General features: G+C 43.3%; 1 protein-coding gene across 3 annotated transcripts in view; it reads right to left on the bottom strand.

Annotated features, from left to right (window-relative positions):
- TBC1D30 (TBC1 domain family member 30) overlaps positions 1-22322 on the bottom strand; it is a 374894-nt gene that overhangs the window by 54905 nt on the left and 297667 nt on the right. For all 3 annotated transcript variants that reach the window (XM_078676239.1, XM_078676257.1, XM_078676248.1), the window contains exon 8: positions 1129-1297. In XM_078676239.1, coding sequence (XP_078532365.1) covers positions 1129-1297 — 169 coding nt within the window. The remainder of the gene's footprint in view (positions 1-1128; positions 1298-22322) is intronic.

Raw genomic sequence — 22322 nt, 5'->3', positions numbered from 1 at the left:
GGTAATGAGATGCTGCATTACCAGGCAAGTACTAGTCCGTTAGCTGGTGGGAAAAGGTTCACAAGGTGTTCAGAGCTTTTTATAATGACTGAAAACCAAAAAGTAATAGAGATAAAGGCACGGTATGGCCATGAGCAAGATGGCTGTCACTCTCTAAGGCAATGCTCCTCCCATATTAGCATCTGCCTGCATGCTGCAATATGGAGAACATACTTGCCCTGTAAAGGGCTCTATGGGCCAGATGTACAAAACGAATTTTGGGTTCTGAATGGCCCGATTCACAGAATCAGGATGCTTGCGAATAAAAACATGCTTTTTCCCATGTACCAAGCCCTATTTGCGATTCGGTAACCTATTGCCGAATCGCAAATAGAGTTTGTGATTCGGTATTAGGAAGGGGCACCTTTAGGACATCCCTTCCCAATACCAACTCACAGTGTTAGGAGTGAATGTTTTGCAACCGAAATGCGGTCGCAAAACATTTGCAGTTTACCACCAACTCTGATTTGTGGTGGCCCATTCGCAAATGGGAAGGTGTCCCTAAGGGACCTAACGTGGGTTCAGAGTACCTCAGTGTATGCTTGTATTATGAAGCCAGGTGAAACCCATGCTCATCAGCCTTATTCATTTAATAAACAAAGTAAATTAATGTGACCCAGTTTTACAATTGGACTAATACATCCTAGGATAATCTGGCTTCTGAGAAGGGAGAAATTGCACGTGAAAAAATGCATGCCAAACTATATATTTGCAAATGGGCAGTTTTTTCTGAGAAAAAACAATGATCAATCTGCCCAGAACTTGAAGAGTAGGAATTTTTGAAGTTTTATGGTCACTGAACGTATGCCTTCAGAGCTCCCTTACTTTATGAGGGGAGAGGCAGAGTAAAGAAAGCAAAATGCATTATGAAAACATAGGCTTGAATAGTCATTGTGTGGGCGTCATGCAGAGTCGGTCAAGGTGGGTCACTGTACACTGTGTATCACAACAATAAGATAAAAATGCAATAACTACAATTTTAGAAACATTAAAACTAGCACAGTTGAACGGTAGCTATGCGAAAAATCTATGACAACCTAGGGTAGTACTAGTAAGTACACATTATTAAAATTATTAAGAATCACTTACTCTCCAAGCTTTGCCCAAATAGCCAAAGCTACCCGGAGTATGATTTCAGAGCCCTCAAAGAACACCGAATCCCAAATCTTCAGAACTGTGTGGTTTGGAAGGCAAGTTGCAAATAGAGTCAGGAACCACTGCATTGTGAACACATTAGTAAGAGGTGGTTCATAGCCTCCTGAAAGAGAAAGAAATTATGGTAAAGAGGTTAAGAAGGGATCTGAAGTGCGTGGTGATTATATTTTACTAGAACCATCATTACTGGGAATCTACGGGGCTTCTGTACTGTCAAATGCAACACTTATTACTATAATATGCAACCAGGTGTAAATATTAGCAATACATACTAAGCATATACGGTGCACCATTTACTTCTTCACACTATACCACTTGATTTAGAATAAGAAACATTGCCTATCAATTTTCTTCTGTACTTTCGGGCGCTTTCATTCCTTCCTAATAGAGTGACTCAAATATTAGAAGCAAAGAAAAAGGGCTTTAAAGAAAGAAGATGGGAACTAATGTTTGTCAAACACATCTCAAATGTTGCTTCTACCCTCTTTCTAATGCGACCCAAAGTCATCCTCATTCTTCCCTTTTCCAACCGGACAACTGCCATCCAATCTTTGATCCTGTATTTTGCCCACACAGTTCTCTCTACCTGGGACTCCCTTGATACCTGCTTAGCAGGCTTTAAATTATGTAGAATGCCGCCGCTAGACTTCTGCTCCACGTTTCTCCTCATGCCTTGATGTCCACTCATCTTCCATCATTACACTGGCCTCCAATCCAAAAACTAAACAAATTCGAACCCCTTTGCTTGACCCACTGCCCTCTAAGGAATAACGGTTCACCCTATCTTCAAAATAAATTTCTATAACAAAGTAATGTACAGAGAAACATTTCAAAATACTTTTAAATAAAGTACAATGATTTCTGAATCCAAATTTGGTACAAATAGTTACAGGTTCACACAGTGTTCAGTTCAAATCAGTCCATGAAAAATAATCCTATGGTGGCATATGTCCTCTCGTTAAACTCCTTACCAGAGCTTTGAATGCAAAAGGGAAAAAAAAAAAAATTATTTTGTATTCTGTCACTCGGTAAAGGCCTTTCCTTTGGGTAACTTACAAACAAAGCCATAAACTGTTGTGGTTTTTTATATCTGTTCAAAACAGATTTGCCACTCACATAGAAACATGATTATTACACACTGGCACAATATCTGGGTAGGGTGATTGAGCTGAAAAGATCATTTTCATGGTTACATTGAAAATGTTACCTTCTACTCCGCTAAGAGTGAAGTTGATCTGCATTTAAACTGCATAATTATCTTGTGGTATATTTTGGTATATTTGCTTGTAGCTTACTTTTTGCATAACCTCCAGATTAAGCAAGCATTGGTAAGCGAAGAGGTGTAATTTGGCTGCAGTAATTGTTAAAATTTTTTTACGACAAACATCGTTTTGACCAAAAGAAGAAACTGCTTAAATGTGTTCACCACATATATGCCATAGAACATTTAAACTTAAAAAAATATAGCACATATTAATATCTGTATTCTCAATTACCTGTTCCATCTAAGGTATATCATTATCCATACCACTTGCATTTCCCAAACATATTTTTTATAACAATTTTTGAAGTATTCAATCATTTATAGTGAAGTATAGGAGATCAAGAAGGGCGACGGCATTTAAAAAAAATGATGAGAGAAAAGAGTCATTAAAATAGTATTAGTAGGCTGCTGTCGGCAATGGTAAAAAGTGATCAGTAAATTGATACCTACTTAAATGGTGTTTCTTTAGCACTACAAGTGACATGGTGACCTGAAATAATTCCCCAAAAATAAGTGGAAGACCTTTCAGGATTTTCTTAAAAGATGGAGGAACTTGGCTAAGGAATGTGGTATTCTACTGGGACATGAGTAAATGGAACCATGGACAACCCACTTTCTCCCAATACTCTCATAGGTTCAGATTCGAAAATGTGGTCAAAGATATCCTCAGAAAATGCATCCGTTACATTAGGGATGATGTATTTTAGCATTTAGGCTGCAGTTTAGATATGCATTACTTAAGGTATCCGAAACATATATTTTTTTAGGACATCCAATTGCATTCTATCTGGTGAAAAATTATTCCTGTAGTACTTTTTAGGTCTTCATTACAAGAGCACTGATCATTCCAGTGTGTCATTTTATACAGAGTTACTGATAACACAGGAATCAGTAATCCCATGATGCGCATTTACCTTCTATTTACTGGTTGTCCACATATGTTGGGTCCCTCGTCTCAGAATCATAGATGCTTCGATTTGTTTATCCTTCATATTGTAACAGAGGCAAGGATGGTGGGTGAACAGAGTTATGAGAAACATTTCCCCATCTTTGCCGTTAAGGCCCCCGACTGACATCTGCCCAAAAAACAAGAACCAGCCATCTACTGGCTGCACCTTAAAAGGTTTATACAAATAGAACAGCGGCGTGTTGTTGGGATAAGCCCAAGCCCTTCTTCCACGCTACACTATCTCAAAACACTGTTATTCCATAAACCATATGACCACAAAGATGACTCTGGGAAGAAGCTGGTATTACCCACATCGGTATCATACTGGTGTATAAGGAAAATAAAGCTTTCCAAAACCGGTTTACTCCAGATACGCTATGTAATGAAAACACCTACCTTTTGTACTATGCTAATAGGGCTTATGTTTTAGAAGTTTAATGTCTGGTGAAAAAAAATGGTCACCCTCAAATTAAACCAATACAAAGAATTCTCATGCTTGATAATGCAGAGCATAATAAATACTTTGTATACACAGTAGCACTGGAGAATGAAATAAAGTTACAATACTTTTGGCCAAGTGGAATATGTTGGAGTGAGTGTTTCTTTTTAAAGCACATAAGAATAGAGACATGCAGTTCAGTGGCATGACGAAAGTTGAGCCCCCCCCCTTCTAAGTACATGGAGGGGGCCCCCCTCCGGAGTCAGTGAGGAGCTCTCAGTCCAGGGTACTGTTCCCAGGGTGCCCCCTGGAGCTCGGGCCCCCGGAGGCCTATGTTATGCCACTGCAGCAGCATTGTGATTGGTCTGAGCGGCTTGTTTGGCCTCTCGGGCATAGCCAGAGAGCCTGGGCATGTTCTCCACCGGGCTATGAAAAACAGACAGGTGGAGAACATGCAAAGTGCGCATGGCGGTTTGGACGGCCTAGGAACAACAATTAAAGGGGGGCAGCGCAGATCCCCCCCACCAAAGACCACCATCTTCCCGGGGCAAACATAATATTTAAAACTGGGAGGGGGGGCATGTGCAGTGATGTAATTTGAGATGCCATCAGTGAGGTGATGTAATATGTGAGGTCATAAGCAGTGCATTGCGGGGCGTAAGTTACCTCAGTTAACGATAACTGTTACTGCTGAATTTCACTAGTTTTGCACGATTGAAACCGGAGCCTAACTAGAACATCCCTGTAACCTTTGTTTTTTCCCCAGTGAATTTCTAAGGTTTTTTTTATTCTATTTTCTATCTAGGACGTCCCTGTATCCTTTGGTGTTTTCAGGGAGGGGGATAGGTGATGGAGCAGGTACACAATCGGAAGCAACTCGAAACATAAAATTAACTTTGTGTGTCATCGTCATTTTATACACAATTTTATACACATTTATACATAATTCAAAACTAAGGGGTAAGAGGGAAGCTCATTATCGGACACGTAGCATACCGCACTGTAGAAAGTGATTGGTTGTAAAGGTGGTATACTTGCTGGTAAGCCTATATGTGAAGCATTTTGGGGTCGACGTGAGCGACCAGAGTGATGCTCTTATGGAGCCTTGCAAAAAACACAGTTGATGGACAGAATGTAGAACAATATCATACATTCACCCCAGTACAAGGATCTGGGCCTAAATCCATCGTTTTTTGCACTCCACACCACCCTGGGTTAGACACTGGCTATATGCAAATCAGCTCTGACCCTGTGCCTCATGGGAACAGTCCAGTCCGAACTACCAAGCCATGTCTTTCCCAGACCGGAATCAAGCATCCAAGGACCGGTTTCTGGCTGGCAGCCTTCATTCAGCCTGGATAGCTTGACTCCAGTGGTGTGGAGAGCCTGGGACTCACGTCTGAGCATACCCAGCCCACTCGGGGTGAAAATTGCAAAAAACACAGTTGATGGACAGAATGTAGAACAATATCATACATTCACCCCAGTACAAGGATCTGGGCCTAAATCCATCGTTTTTTGCACTCCACACCACCCTGGGTTAGACACTGGCTATATGCAAATCAGCTCTGACCCTGTGCCTCATGGGAACAGTCCAGTCCGAACTACCAAGCCATGTCTTTCCCAGACCGGAATCAAGCATCCAAGGACCTTGAGCAGGGCCACTGGAATTATGCAGCAGGGGAGAACAAAATTATGTGGCAATGTTCACTAACTTATGTTGCAAGAAAAGGCAAATTATGTGGCATAAAGTGTCATATTTCATGACAGTATTACCTTATTATTTTGTCCTTTTTACACAGTAACATCATCTGGAAAAAGGTTTACCTCTTTAGTACCATTTTGACACCCCAATACAGCAATAAACAACACAAAGTTGACCAGTCATCGCTTGCAAAGGGCCTTTCACTGCCCTGCATGCAGCATATGTTACCACGTTTTTATTAACTTGTTGATTTGTTTGAGCTAGAAATTTATTTTATTTGTTAAAATATGCAAATAATGCAGCAGGTGATGGATTATGTGGTAAATACATGGCATCCATAATTTTAAGGAAAACCCATGGCCACAAAATAACAATTACAGAGGCCTTGATTTTGAGTTGAGTACACAGTGGACAGAGAATGGAGGGAAATAGAGCATGGTCAGCTTATATTAAGCGGCTGCTATAGTTAAAACGCAGATACCATTCTGAGTTCACGGTAATTACTAAACGTTTCTCAATCCAACTCCGATGGTGTACACAACAGAAATTGAAGCTAGATTCCATTGCAGGACCGGAGGCTTCTGATTATGCTTACTCATTTCTTTACTGCAAAACACAGCAGCCAATGAAAGTAAAACTACAGTATTAAAAGACAACAATACCCATGAGGCTTTGAACCACGCCTCCTATATCACAGACAATCACTGCATTATTAAGTATACAAAGTAGGGAGACACTAATCTGGCCTCCTCTTTCTTTGCTGCTCTGCGGCCCAGATAAGTGCCTCTCTACTTGTGTTCCTATTGTGCTATATGCTGTTATATATGCTTATTTAGTTATTAATGGTTATATGCCTTACTGATATTTGGTGACTTTCAACCTCGTGTGTTTCGGCGGTTTGTTTCCTGCACTCCCGATATTGTCCTCCAGAGTGCGCCCCCCCCCCCCTGCGGAGCCCGCTCCACTCTCATTAGCTTTTTCCCTTTCTCAGCGCGTGTTGCGCTGTAGGCTCCCCGCCGCTGCCAGCAACGCTCCGGCTCTGCCGCGGCCGCGTACAGAGCAGCTTGGCCCCCACCTCAGGGAGTGGAGCGCACGTCGAGGCCTTCGCGGGCACCCAGCGTGTGTCTCCAGGGCTCGCGCGCGTTGAGATGCACGCAAGCCCACGTGTGTATGCCGATCGGACGCCTTTCACCCCGGGCTGATCAGGGGATACTGCAGCAGGCCAGGAGCCAATTTGGGCCTTTTCAATCATCTGGTGACGGCGATTTTCAGCGGTAGATCCTCAAGCTTATGGGACTTGTTAACCCCTGAATTACCAAAGACATTGGTGAACCATACTTTTTGGGGACCCTCCTTCGGGCGCAGATAGGGGTCTTTCCCTCCATTAGTCCTAGAGTGGGACTATATTGATTTTGATGAGCTTTTAGTGACTTGTATTGCAAAATTATTGGCTCCTGCGTCCGGCACTACTCCCGACCGACACCCTTGGCAGGGTTGATAATTGAGCTTCCCACTGGGGACTTGTGATTGGAATTATATTCCACTTTGAGGATGGCAGAGTTTGATTGCTATCAGGAGGAGGTGGATGCTTGCGGTGAGCAGGGTAACGAAGAATATTACGAAGAGGAGTCCATGGAGGACATCATTGACAAGATACTTGACGCCAAATTAGACAAGGCCTTGTCCTCTGCCCTGTTACCCTTAGCTAAGAAGCTGGAAATGTTTGTCCCTGCTGTTCCCAAAACCCCCCCTCTTACAGGTTCGAGTCAGATCCCGGTTCCCCCTCCCCGTGAGTCTTCCGATTCTTCCTGGCCACATACCCATTCCTATGCTAAACTTTATAAGTCCAATGAGGGCGTCAAGGACGTTGTCCCTTCCCTCCCCCCGCCACAGTCCTCACCTATTCCGGTGGCAGATACCACCACTGATACGAATACAGACACCGATACTTCCCAGACTTCCAAACCGCGCAAGTGCGCAAAGAAGCTTAAACACGCTTCCTCCCCCGTTACTCCTTCCCCTTTCATGTTCGATCCCTCGGACATTGTCCATCCCAGATCTTCCGATTGGGTCCCTCCCCCTGCGGTGGCAGAGTACTTGCAGGCCCACCTGCGTAAAGGGTTTGATAAGGAAGTCAGGGCTCGTTTAAAGTCCGAATGTCCCGGTCCAGACCTAGACCACAAGGTGGCCCTTACCCCCGACATCGATACATCCATGACCACCTTTCTTAAGAAATATAAAAAGGACCCGAAGAAGGGGATTTATCGCGTGCTCAGAGCGTGCCAGGACAAGGTCCTCCACTTTTCGGGCCCCGTGGCTAAGATCCTTGAATTGGCCCTCCAAGCTCAAGAGACAGGTGCCGCCATCCACCCCGAAGTCCTGGCTGGTTGGGCACAAAGAGCTATTTGCATGTTAGGAAATGCCAATTGCGCCCTGGCTTCAGAGCGACGAAAATCAGTCCTGCTCAGGATCGACCCACAGTTAGTGGAGCTGGCGTCATCAGAACCGGTGCCTATGGCTGAAGGCCAATTGTTTGGAGACAAATTTGTTAAAGATATTGCCAAATTTGTAAGCACTTTTGCTTCTCTGGACAAATCTCAGTCATCCTTGAAAAGAGTTCTACACCAGGTCTCTGGTAGGGCCGGGCGCGGTAGAGGACGCTCGATCGGCGCTACTCGAATACAAGTCCTCAACGAGGATATGCCCCAAGGCGTGGCAGAGGTTACACCCAAGAACCCGACCAAGCTGGATTCTACCCATCCAGGTTGCGCGGCTACAGAGGCCATTTCAACAGGGGTGTCAACCGAGGGTACAAGAATTTCGACACTCAATCCTCCGGTAAGTCCTATGTGTCCTGTCATTCCCCTTGGGGGCAAATTAATGCACTTTGTGAGCAGTTGGGAGAATCTCAATTCAGATGTTTGGGTCCTTCATACTGTGCTGGGTTATCAGATAGAACTGGTGGAGTGTCCCAACCAGGTGTTTCCTCCTCGTCCTCTCCTTTTTCCCCATCTAGAACAGAGTTGTATAGACTCAGAACTGGAAGAACTTTTGGCCAAGCAGGCTATTGCCGTGGGAGCCTTCCTTCCCGAAGGATTTTGCAGCAACGTCTTTTTGGTTCAGAAAAAAGGCGGCGGACAGCGCCTGGTTTTGAATTTAAGAGATTTCAATCCCTATGTAGTGTATCGTCACTTCAAGATGGAGGGTATCCATCTCTTAAGAGATCTCCTGCTAGAGAAAGACTGGATGGTCAGGCTGGACCTGAAGGATGCATACCTTACTGCCCCGATTAGCCCCTTACATCAGAAATTCTTGCAATTTCAATGAAAAGGGCTGTGGTACCGGTCTCGCTCACTCCCCTTTGGCCTGTCCTCATCACCTTGGGTGTTCACCAAGTTCCTCAAACCAGTAGTTTTCCGTCTCCGGGAGATGAGGGCGCATCTAATTGTGTATTTAGATGTCATGCTAATTCTGGCACAGGATCGGGACCTCCTTCTCACTCATCTGGAGTGGACGATGTTCCTGTTACAGAATCTAAGTTTTGTCATCAATAAAAAGAAATATGTGATGATGCCGAGTCAGCAAATGGAATTTCTGGGATTCCTGATAGACTCAGTTTCTGCTCAGCTCCTACTTCCAGTGAGCAAGGTCAGGTCCATAAAGAGGGAGATCAGGTCCACATTGTCCAAAGAAATGATCCTTCTTGCATCGTCCATCCAAGCCATTTTTCTGGGACCGTTGCATTACAGGGCCCTTCAGAGACTCAAAATCTTTTATCTCCAAAAGAAGTTTCATTATGACCACCTCATTCCCCTATCTCCGGAAGCTCCAGAGGAGCTTCAGTGGTGGCTGGAGCACATGACAGCCTGGAATGGGCGAGCAATTTTCGGCACGGCCCCGGACGTGATCGTTGAGTCCGACGCCAGCCAATGGGGTTGGGGCGCGCGATGTGGCGAGTTTACCACAGGAGGACGGTGGTCAGCAGAAGAACTAAAATTGCACATAAACTGCCTAGAACTGTTAGCAGGATCCTTTGCCATCAAATCTATCCCACCCCTGAAGAGCAATTGTTGCATCCTTCTCCGGATGGACAATGTCACAGCGGTGAGATACATCAATCGATTAGGTGGGACGAAGTTCCGCATGCTAGTCCACATTGTGAGGGAGTTTTGGCATTTCTGCCTGGATCGCAAGATCTCTGTGGTGGCAGAGTATCTCCCGGGGAAGTTCAACCAAGTGGCGGACTGGAATTCTCGCTTCCTTTGGGATTACAGCGATTGGAGGCTTCACCCCTCGCTTTTTGCTCATATCATGGATGTGCCAGGCCCATGCCAGATAGACCTGTTTGCCTCTCGCCTCAATGCCCAACTTCCCCTGTTTTTCAGTTGGAGATCGGACCAGATGGCGATGGGAACGGACGCGTTCCTACACCATTGGAGGCAACAGAGGAATTATGCATTTACTCCGTTTGCACTGATCCCGAGAGTGGCGCCCTTTGTCCGTCGTTTGAGAGCTTCACTAGTGTTGGTGACACCGTTTTGGTCGACTCAGTCGTGGTTTCCCACACTGTTGGGAGTTATCTGGGGATCTACCGTTCAGACTTCCTGTGTTCCCGAATCTCCTCCAGGACCCAGTGGGGTCGAGCCACCCGCTGGTCCTGCAAAATCAGTTAACACTGATGGTGTGGAAGCTCTCAGGAGACATGAGAGCATGGCAGAACTTTCACAAGCGGCTGCCAGCTTTATGCAACAGGCGTGGGCTCCTTCCACCTGAAAACGATATTCTGCTTCATGGAAGAGATGGGTGGGTTGGTGCCTTCAAAAACAGGTAGATCCCGTGGGATCAAATATAACTGAGATTTTGAATTTCTTGTCAGAATGTGCTGAGTCAGGCCTGGCTTACCGGTCGGTTAATAACTTCAGATCTGCTATTTCTGCTGGACATGATCATGTGGATGGTAAGCCTGTGGGGATGCATCCCCTGGTGTGTAAGTTACTTAAAGGGGTCCGAATGGCTAACCCACTTCGACCCAGGTATTCCACTTTATGGGATGTTTCTAAAGTTCTTTTCCTTTTGGAATCCTGGCCGGATAATGGTGATCTGTCCTTAAAACAGCTTCCTGCCAAGCTTACTATGTTGTTATGTCTCATTTCATGTCGAAGAGTATCTGATATTAGGGCCTAAGATTTGGCTGGTAGAATGTTTTCTCCGCAGGGTGTCTCTTTTATGATCACAAGACGGACCAAGACCATGTCTCGTTCAGTGGAGTATCCTGCTTTTCCGCATAATAGCAAGTTATGTGTATTACAGTGTTTGAAGTGTTACGAAGAACGTACTATTGCTCACAGATCTGATCCTTTGGGTCAATTGTTGATTTCTGTCCAGAAGCGATTCAAACCAGTCGCTGCTGCTACCTTAGCTAGGTGGGTTTGATGGATAATGTCGGAGGCAGGTATTGACATTTCTGTTTATGGTGCTCATTCTCGAAGAGGAGCTATGGCCTCCAAGGCCTATTTGTTAGGATCTCGTTTGGAGGACATCCTTAAGGCTGCTGACTGGTCTTCTGATTCAATGTTTAAAGTGTTTTATTATAAACCTATTCCTCATGTATCTGATGCTGTGATTGATAAGCTTTGAACCAGCATAATCAGAAGCCTCCGGTCCTGCCATAGAATACAACATTACCTAGCTATCGCAACAAGATTTTTAGATTCTATTAAGGACATGGAGGCGAGGATTATCCCACCCGATGGGACAGTTATGCAACTGTATGTTGTTTGATGTTGTATATGGTTTAAACAACATTGTTACCCTCCCTATAAGAAATGACATTGTGGGTTTCTTTTCTCAACCTTGTTTTTCTGTTTTAGGAAATGATTCTAACAAAAGTTGATTGGATACTCCGGATGGAGCCATCGTGCCTTACTGACAGAAGTGATTGCCTTCGTTGGATGTGGTTTATTCTCCGTTGAGAATTCTTGCAGGAACTGTTCATCTCTCCGTTGGGAGTTCAAGACTTGTTTGTTCCTATTGGACTGTCTATACGCAAAGAAAGAGGAGGCCAGATCTTTGTTTACTTAATAATGCAGTGATTGGCTGTGATATAGGAGGCGTGGTTCAAAGCCTCATGGGTATTGTTGTCTTTTAATACTGTAGTTTTACTTTCATTGGCTGGTGTGTTTTGCAGTAAATAAATGAGAAAGCATAATCCTCGCCTCCGTGTCCGTAATAGAATCTAAAATTCTTGTCGCGATAGCTAGAAAATTTTGTATTCACCACGTGTCAAAATCAGCATTCAACCTAACCAATCAGTGGGAAGTACCAAAGCTTACACGATTGAGTGCTGAGTTAAAAGGTCAAATCTAACTTTCCAGCTGGAGGAAATCTTCTTCTTAGTTTAGCTATGATTGATATGGGCCAGAGATTTTGCAAATTTAATTTTACAAATGCAGCCCTCTAGGTGGCTGGCTAGCTTTTCCATGATGGTGGATTGAGTAACAGTCTATGGCTCTCTATGCAGGTTCCCGCTTATCTGAGCGGACGGGATGTGCGCAGAAGGCTTTACCCCAAGAAGCTGCAGGAATCCAACACTGGTATACACTGAGTGATAAATTGCACAATGCGTTGGCTCGTTTCCAAGCCACGGCGTGCATTCTCTGCCGGGGTTTTGATTTGTTCTCTAGGTTTTAAGAGCAACACACAAAGCAGCGGATGTCGGCGGAGGAAGCGGGAGGGTGCTGCGTCGGCGTCCAAGAGATTCCACCGGCCTGCACTCACTTATTATTATTATTATTAAGGTTTTTGTAGAGCGCGCAGTAACCCTGGAGCATCCCGGCGCTGTCTCACTCTCTCAGTTACTCACCTCGTAGCTTTTTTCCAGTAGGAACTCTGCGAAGTACGAGCCATCCAGAGAAGAGAGACAGATAGGAAGAAGGTTCGGAAAAGACTGGAACTTTTGTATTCATCAAGCGCGTGAAATTGGCAGCTTGAGTAAAATGCGCGCGGGCAGAAATGGGTGCACGTACATTTCGGCTCAAACAAACCTGTTGACGTTCCATTTTATCGCGAGCAGCAAGGTCACTCTGACATCAGAGCTACAACACATCTGCATCATTTAATTTATTAAGAGGCCGCCGGGCGCGCGCACCATTTTAATTCATGATGAAGAGGGCAGAGGCTTGCTGAGTGAGGGGGCCACTGAGCGCGGGGCCCCCGTGACGCAGGGGCTGCGGGGGCCTGTGTTACACCCCTGATGCTGTTTAAAGGTTCTATAAAGATTGTAGTACACACCCCCAATCACACAGGATGGTTCTCAGACTCTGCAATGGCCATATTGACACATGTAACGACCATTTGTGAATATTCTGATATTCTGTGGCACTGTGATCTCCACAAAAAATAGGAAACTACAATTATTTTAGTGCCTAAGAGAACCACTTCTGGTGACTGCGTCTAATTTGTAAAGGCCTTGCCCATAGACCAAGAGCTAATCCATACAATGCTGTCTACTGCTAGGAAAATGTTGAATACGCCCTGGAATTCCACAGATCCTATTAATATGAAACTCTATGACAGGCTGGATACATGCCATACAGCACTGAGCCTAAAGTTTTTCATAACTGTTGCCAACCTAAAAATATTGCCAAATAATTAGTTAAATGACTTATGCATTGCTAAACCAATTCAAAAGCCCAGACCTTCAATCTTTTTGATTGGTGGCTTACCTCATATCAGTACTTTGTGTCTTTTTTTAACGTGAATTTGATGCCTCCCATAACCTATAGCTCATTGATAGCTGTTAACATTGCCAGCCTCGTGGAAATCTTTTCAGGCAATACCCACTGAATGGAAATACTTGCATGGTGTGATTATACTGTTTTACTGCCAAGAAGGTCATCACCATTTGCTTATCATCATTTAGCATTGGCCAGTATATATGGAAAATTAAGTAGTGTGAGGATCCTAGTAGAATGTCGATTCCTGGTCATGTTTCTAGTTCTTTAATTCTATGTTTAAGATCATATTTGCAAATATATGCTATGCCAACCCAGTGGCGTAGCAAGGTCAGGTGGTACCAGGTGCGGAACATGTATTGTCAGAAATTAATCTGTGCATCTTTCCAGTGATATTTTCAAGCCCAGTATCTGTTTCAAGCAACCGTTAATATCAATAATTCTGAAATGTGAAGTACACAAGCACAAAAATATAACCAGAAATTAAGACGTCGATCAACTAAACCCAAGAGACTTTAGTTAATTACGGTTATTGGATCCTTGCCTCTCCAATACGTCTGCCAGTGGTGTAGCCAGTGTTCTATCATGGGTGCTATACAACTGGACTGCTCGTAAATAGAACTAGAAACAGTGTTCAGTGGGCCCCTAAGGCTTTAGGCCTTGGTATCACTGCAACTGATGTGCCACTGGTAACTACGCCATGGTGCAAGAGTGCTGTGGGCTCCTCTCCTTTGCACCCGGATTGGGTAACAAAATAGATAAATGGACTGCAAAGGGCCCCTGACAGCCCTGGGTTCGTGCCACTCCAGCTGGCTACGTGTTACAGTCATGACAGCTATACACAGCTGTCCTTTCTTTCGCTTATTCTTCCACTGTATGATTCTCTTTTTCACTCACGCACAGTCTCTCTGTTTCACTCTCTTCTCTAGCTAACCCATGTGCACCTTCTCTCAAACACTGCGCTTTCTTTCTCTCACTGATTGTTATCAGCCTTGTGCTCTCGCTCCCAACCTCTTTTGCTTTCTCTCTCAAACTCTTTCTTTCCATGGTTTATCTCTCAATCAATTTTTTTGTTAATCTTTCTCTGCCTCCTTCTTTTTCTCTCACTTTACTTTTTGGCTTTGCTTGCTCTCTGCCACCTTTTCTCGATCACTTTTTCTCTCACTCTCTGCTTTCACTTGTTGTCCTTCTCCCTCTTGCTCGATGTCTCAACCCCTGTTCTCTGATCCTATCTCTCACACTGTCTCACTAGCATCTTCAACTCACAATCAATGTCTCTTATTCAACCCCTCTCCACACCTGCTGTTGCTTTCTTTCCTCCTTGTTATACTCATGTGCGTGAGTGCTTGCCAGAGGCACCTGGATGTATTGTTACTTTAGGTTTGTAAATTGCCCCATTGTATGTGCCTTGTTACCTTTCAGCGCACACACACACACACACACACACAACATATCTCTTCTCTTGTAAGGTTGAACCGCCAGCCTGCAGTAATACAGTCCTGCATGTCCATTCGACTTGCAAATGAACTAAAGGACCTTCAGCATGTCCAATATAACTCATTACAAACAACAAAATGCAACAGGGTGTGTGAAGCTACAAACGAGCAGCACTAGTGCCTTTTCTATTCTCACTAAAAATCAGATTATGGCTTCATTAGCGGTTGTGATACTGTAGGAAATTTGCCCTTTTCTGCAAAGTCACTACGTTTTTTTTCACCGTTTGCTGAACCCTATATTTTTGCTGACTCTAGATCTCTGTGCACTTTACCCCTGCTAAGCAGGTATAAAGTGCCTGTACTCCCCCTTTCAACATGGTGACATGCGCATACTCTTAATCAGCCTATTAAACATACCAATAAGTCTCTACTATATGGTACAAAGTGTAGTCAGAGCCGCTAAGCTAAATGTCACCAATGGACTGCAGCGCCCATTGTGCCAGCCATGATGGGGACAGTATAAACATGACTGCAGGCCTACCATTTGCTGCCTGAGTATTAGATATACACTACAAATTCGACATATCAAAATAACCCCATATGACAGGTCAAACCTTCAGGCAACCACTGTGGAGGAGCTCTGTTCATGGTTAGGAAGCAGGAATCCAAACACTGCAGGATTTGTAACACGATGGCCAACTAATGTCATTTGACGTGTTCGCAGAGGGAGAGGGGTGCAATCTACCACAGGGCCAGTTCATGCTGCGTTGACAAGGGCGCTACGGACAATCTAGGGTGACATAACACAAGAACCCACAACGCACCACACAATTCAGTACCTGCACATAATGGGCACAGGACTACACCTCACCAGATAGCTAGCAGAATCGCAGTAGACGCATGCGGCAACCCCACTGACGTCACTTGAATGCCACTGGGACACAGACCTACAGCGGCAAAGCACTGAACGGGAATGGGTCGTCATATTAGAAGATCCCACATTATCCTGCAGAATGCTCGGTTCCGGCTTATACAATATCATATAACCCAGAGGGCTTACATGACACCAGCTAAGATTAACCAATTCTTTGGACTGGGTGATGCCCAGTGCTCTAGATGCGGGCTAGTAGGAGGGGACCTCCTGCATATGCTATGGGCCTGCACTGACCCCCCTACTGGGAAACAGTCACAACACACTTAGCACAATGCACCAGTCGCATGCTGGAATGGTCTTGGGATGTATGCCATTTGGGCCTAAAACAGAGACCCAAAAATTATAGGGTGACAACCAGATTCATAGATCTGGGACTCATAGTAGCCAAACACCTCATTACCAGTTGCTGGAAATCCCATGAACCTCCAGCAGTGAAAGCCTGGTTCCACTTCATTGTGTGCTGGAATCAGACGGAGAGTGTAGCTCTTAGATGCGAAGATGCTAATGAGGCTTTACCCCAACCCCCCCCCCCCAACCCCATTTCTCAGTATCAAATCACTGTTATGCTTGACACAACACATGTTCCATGTGGAAGTATTGTTCGGTATGTAAAACTGACAAATAGTGCTGGACTTAAACATATGCATACATACATTTCCAGTATACATTTTAACATTGAAACCTATTGAAATGCATGAAAATGTAAAATAAATTTAAACCCAAAAAAAATGAGAAAATGACAAAGGCGGAAAACAAAATGGGTTACAAGGTTGGAAAGAGACATGACATTAAAGACTGAAGGCACATAGTGTGATTTCGGGTGTTCACTAGAGATATATGGTGAGGGTGTGAGCATGAAACCTCGGTGTAGATGCACAATGGGGGCTATGGAGAATAATATCGGGTGGTACACAAATGCCTGTAGAAGTCTAATATTTCATATTTCCACATATATGTGGCTTAGTAAGGTTTGTGATTATTTTTTTAGGTTGTGAAGTGTTAAGGGGCATTGTTTTGTGGCAATCCTGAAGAAGGTGGTTTGTGTCACCAAAAAGCATATATATTGGCTGTAAAAGCCACATTAATAAAGAAATATATTATTGTATCATCTAGCTTCACACCTCCTGGTTCTCCCTGACTGGTTTAATGGGGGATGGCCAAACCCAGCATATCGCCTAGAACTAGGCCTTGTGGGGTTTCCCCAACTCTTATCCATGCGTTATGGCTCCCCACATTTCCCACTCCATGCACTCAGGCTCCAGAGTGGCCCTACAGGCTTGGACGGCAGCTTTATGGCACACCTGGTGTGACACCAAACTCATGCAACTAACACCTCTCTGGCATGGTACTTGGTTGAGGAAGGTGGAATCCTTACACGGCTATGGGAGCTGGACTTATTTGGGATCTCCCAGCTTGGAGATGTTTGGTCTGTGACATACACAAGATCATATCAGGAACTTCAGGCCACGTACACCTTGTCTCACAGACTCAATTGCGACATGCCCTCAAGCCGTAACTCTCTCAGACAACCTTACTCCCTGAATTCAGCCACTAGAAGCCTAGGTTTTGACGGGTGTTCTGGGCAAAGGTGGGGTCTAAAAGATGAATCTAACCTTGATAATTAATACACCAGGTACCCTGGACCACCTCCGGAGCCAGTAGGAAACATGGTTGGGACCGTTTGTGGATGATGATTGGCGCGATGCACTGATGGCACCAAGGATGATCACTACGCTTGGTCCAAACATACTACATGTATGGGCCTACCTCTCCCCTGCTTGGCTCTATCAAGTTAGACTACTTCCTGAGCCCTCCAGTCCTCGGTGTGGTGATGACCCCGCTGAATTTGACCATGTGCTCTTACTATGGACCATAATTCAGAAGTTCTCGTTTGCAGTGGTGGAAGAGTTAACCTAGGTACTGGGATGGGAGGTCCCCCTTACTCCCCTAATGCTTCTACTGGGTGTCCTTGAGGGTGTCAGGGTTTTTTTTTTCTTTTTTTTTTTTTATCCTCATTTTTGCGTATGAAATGTATAAGGAGTACAGCAGGGAACTTTTAGACATCCACTTTTGTTCTTTCACTCTTTTCTTGTACTTTGTCGACCACATAGAGTACCCCTTTGGTAGATCTGCCGTGTTTCAGTCCTCCTACATCCTTTACCATTCAATAATTCTTAGCGGAGAGGGTGTGAGCTAGCCTCTTAGGCTACTCGACGGGAAATTATTCCCGTCTGAATTATTGTCATCGCTTTAATCATTGGACATATTGGTGTTCTATTCATTTTCCCCTACATGTTATTAATACAGTGGTTTTCCCAGAAGTTAATTTTTTTGGAGAAATGTCCCTTTCTATATAATTTATGAGTTGTTATTATGGAGTTTAGCCATTCCGTCTGCGAAGGCGGTTTTGATTTAACCCAATTCAAACAAATCTCCCTTCTAGCCAGGAGTATCAAAACAAATAATAGGTCTTCTTGTTTTCTGTTTAACCTATCATTACTTAGATTAAGCTCGGTACGTATCCCAAAAATAATTAATGTTGTACTTACTTTTAGGTTTGTTCCCAATATCCGACATAACGTGTTACCTACTTCTTGCCAGAAGAGATCCAGATTTGGGCATCTATGGAACATGTGTATATCGTCTGCTTTTTCTTGTCCACACTTCGGGCAGGATTTTATGGTTGCTCCTTTAAATTTTGACAGTTTTTTTGGTGTCCAGTATGCCCTATGTAATGTGAACAGGTGATTTCTTTTTAAACGAGCTGGTTTAATAATGGACCAACATTTTCCCCATGATTTCTGCCATAGGTTAGGAATTTCTGGGTCTATGATGCTTTTACTCCAAATTTGTTCGGTTATTGAAACATTATCGTCTCCAGAGGTGATTATAGCCCAATACCATGTTGAGATTTCCTTTTTTATTGGAGAGATTTTGGTAATTTCTTTCTCTATGTCCAGGTTTCCGTTTTTTTTCTCCGTCAAAGAACTTGCCCAACTTGTGAGTTGATAATATTTAAATTTTGAAAGTGTCCCGTTAGTGATTTCTGTGAGGTGTTGCCAAGGTAATATTGAATTTTCTGTCATCAATTGTCCCCAGTTGTTGATTCATGCCGCTCTTAGGGGGGCTGCTAGGGCATCTTTTAAGCATTCAGGTGTGCCTGGTGAGTCCCATATTGGGGCCAAGGAGCTATAGTATGGGATATTCAGTGAGCTTCTTACTTGATACCAGAGTTTTGCCGAATTTTTTAGTATCTTTAGTTTTATTTTTTTAAAGAATTTGGGATGTCCGAATTTGAATAGAAAGTGGTCAGTTTTGTTTGTTAATGTTTGAAAATATTGGGGGTAAAGCTCATAAATTTTCAAAAGGGGTCTTACGTTCTTGAATTGATAAGCTCTGAAAAAAACCAAGGGAGGATTGCGCTTGATTTAATCAAGGGGTGTGAGGGGGGTAATGAGCGGACAGTCCAAAAAATAGAGGCAAATAACTGTACTGGAAACAGTGGAGCAGAAGTGTTCGACTGGTTCTCAAAGACAAGAAACAAGATAGAGGGAAAAGACCAAAAAAAAAAACCTGAACGCGAGGAAGAGGCTGGAATTAAGTCAAGCTATTGCCTTAGGAATAGGCAATTTCCCAAGCAAAACTTTACACAGCCCTCCAAACAAGTAACTATACCTTTACAAAAAAAGAGTAAAAAAGGTACTGCCAACAGAGAGCGTCAGCCTAAGCCAAGAACAGATAAGGCAGCAGCCCCCTCCGAGCATAAATTAAAAATTACACCTTCATTGAGATCTTTCTTTAAAGTTCAGCAACCCCAGCAAACAGTAGGAAAAAGTCTCCCTACCTTGTCACCTCAAACTGAAGAAACCTCTGAAAGCCTGACTAGTAAATTTCCAGAAATGAGTACAAAAGCACCTACAGAACCACTTAGCAGTATAATGCCACAAAGCGAAATTTCAGAGACCCCAGAGACTCCAGAGATCTCAACTCAGTTAACCGCAAATGAACCTGGTACAAGCTCTTCCAACTGCCTTCCATCACAAACACCCCTTGAACAAACTGGGAAACTTATGGAAAGCCTCATGGAGAAGGTTCTGAAAGAGATGAGAGAGAAATTCCTGATATCTGAGTCCAATCAGGCCAAAATCCAAGAAGTGTGCGAGACCCTAGATCAAAAGCTGAATGCCCTGGGTGACAGAGTATCTGCAGTAGAACTAGAGATGGCGTCCCTCGGAAAAAAAGTAGACTCTAACCAGTCTGAAATCAGAAAACTAAGAGACTCAGACAAAACCATCAAGGAAAAACTAGAATCACTTGAAAATCAAGCTAGAAAAAATAATCTCAGGATTCTGAATGTGCCAGAAAATTTGGAGGGGCAAGACATAAAGAAATTTACCATCTCTTTACTCGAAGAATACTTTCCTTGGACACAGAGTATAAACCTGAGTGACGACATTCAAAGGGTACATCGAGATCCTTTTAGAAAGAGCAGAGACAGAAAGACACCAAGAAAGATCCTAATAAATTTCAAAACTTACACATTAAAGGAAAAGAATCTTAAGTGAAGGACTAAAGTCTACTTCGCTAAAGAAAGATAATTGGACTTTCAGGATCCGTTCAGATATGTCAAAAGCCACCCAGGACAGACAATAGGAACTAGGGCAATACATGGCTGAGTTAAAAGCCTTAGGCGCTACAGTACAAATGAGATTCCCCGCCGCACTGAGAATTATGTGGCAGAACAAAATGCACAATATTAGAGAGCCATGTGAAGTGGAAAACTTTATAGAACAGATAAAAGTTCAGCAACAGACTTCAAAATAAAATCAAAGAGATAGGCAATGTAACAAAATGAACTGTGGAGCTTGAAATAGGGCGAATAATACCGCCCAAGAAAAAGAAGGGAGGCTTCCTCAGGGAGGGCAATATTAAACACAAGAAAAATATAAAACCAAATAAAAAAAGACACCATGGGTGGGGAGCAAACTAGGTAAAAAAACTGAAAAAATTATCCTCAAGAGTAATGTAATATGGTGTGCAGGAGAACGACAAGCAAAAATGAATCGAGAACTAAACAACCACCAAAATAGTAAACTCCATGTCTAAATCTACGAAAGATTTCAAAATTCTATCATGGAACGTAAATGGACTTAGAACGGCAAGTAGACGGAGGAGAATCTTCGAATATTTAAAATTAGCGGACAGTGAAGTGATCATCCTCCAAGAGACTCACCTCATAAAAAAAGAATGGGAGCAAATAATAAAACCATTGAGCTGGGTAGATTCCTACGTTTGCACTGAACAAAGCTGTAATATTAAAGGAATCACAATACTCTTTAAAAAATCGCTCAATGTAAAAATAATACATAAAGCAGTAGACATCAAAGGCAGATGGGCCTTAGCAAGAGTGAAAATATATGATAATAACTTTACTATAGCGGGATACTATGGACCAAACATAGACGATCCAAGCCCTCTACAAAAATTATATACAGAGCTTTTAACCTCATCTGATCCAACACTGTTGGGAGGCGACTTTAACATCATGATAGACCCTAAGTTAGATAGATCTCCCCCAGGAAAACAATTTAACTTGCCAAAAATGAGAGAATGGCTAAGCATATATAAAAGGGATCTGGACTTAATCGATATGTGGAGGGAGAAAGGAAACAAGGATCACCCGTTTACTCTACACAACAAAAAGCTAGGTCATAAGTCTAGAATTGATTACTTCTTGATCAGTAAAAACCTTCACAAAAATATCAAAGCTCTGAACCATTTACCTGAACATCTGTCCGATCACTCAGCAGTACAACTGACCATAAATTCAGAAATAAATAAATCTCAGCCTAGATGGACAGTAGACCGCACACTTTTCTTGGACCCAAAAATAAGAGAAAACTTGAGTATAACCTCAGCCAACTTCTTTGAGGACAATAGAGTACGCACAACTGACCAAACAACATGGGACGCCTACAAAGCAGTCATCAGAGGTGAACTCATAAGCCTGGGAGCATATAGATCAAAACTCACTAAACAAGAGATTAAAGAAAGGGAAGAAGCTATTAACCAAGTCGATGCACAGATTAACATAGAACAAAGCCTAGAAATAAGAAATACACTGGAGGCGGAGAGAAAAGACCTAAAAGGAAAGCTGGCAGATTATCTTGAAGACAGAGTGAAAATCAAGTGGGAGGCTAGCAAATTAGCCAATCATGAATATGGAGAGGGCTGTGGGAAACTATTGGCCTGGAAAACCAAAACGGAACAAATCAGAAATAAAATAGCCAAGATACAACTAAGCAACCAAACTGGTACAACCTCCGATGAGTCGGAAATCAAACAGGAATTCGAACATTTTTTCACCAACCTGTATATGGAAGATTCCTCCTCCTCATCAGAGGAACTGGGAAAGTATCTTGACTCTCTAAATCTACCAAAATTATCTGAATTCGAATCCGAAGAACTAAACGCAGAAATAACAATAGAAGAAGTAGAAACAGCTCTGAAATCCTTGAAAAAAGGGAAAGCCGCAGGACCTGACGCTTTACCAAATGAACTTTATTTAGCCCTAAAGGAAACTATATTGCCACCATTGACGAGATTATTAAACAAGATTTACAGGGAAAAAGACAAAATCCCCGACACCTGGCATGACGCTAACATCA

The sequence above is a fragment of the Lissotriton helveticus genome, chromosome 1_1 (genome assembly GCF_964261635.1).
Source record: "Lissotriton helveticus chromosome 1_1, aLisHel1.1, whole genome shotgun sequence".
Classification (NCBI taxonomy): Eukaryota; Metazoa; Chordata; class Amphibia; order Caudata; family Salamandridae; genus Lissotriton; species Lissotriton helveticus.
The sequence above is the reverse complement of the archived record's forward strand: the minus strand, read 5'-3'. Positions and strand labels throughout refer to the sequence as shown.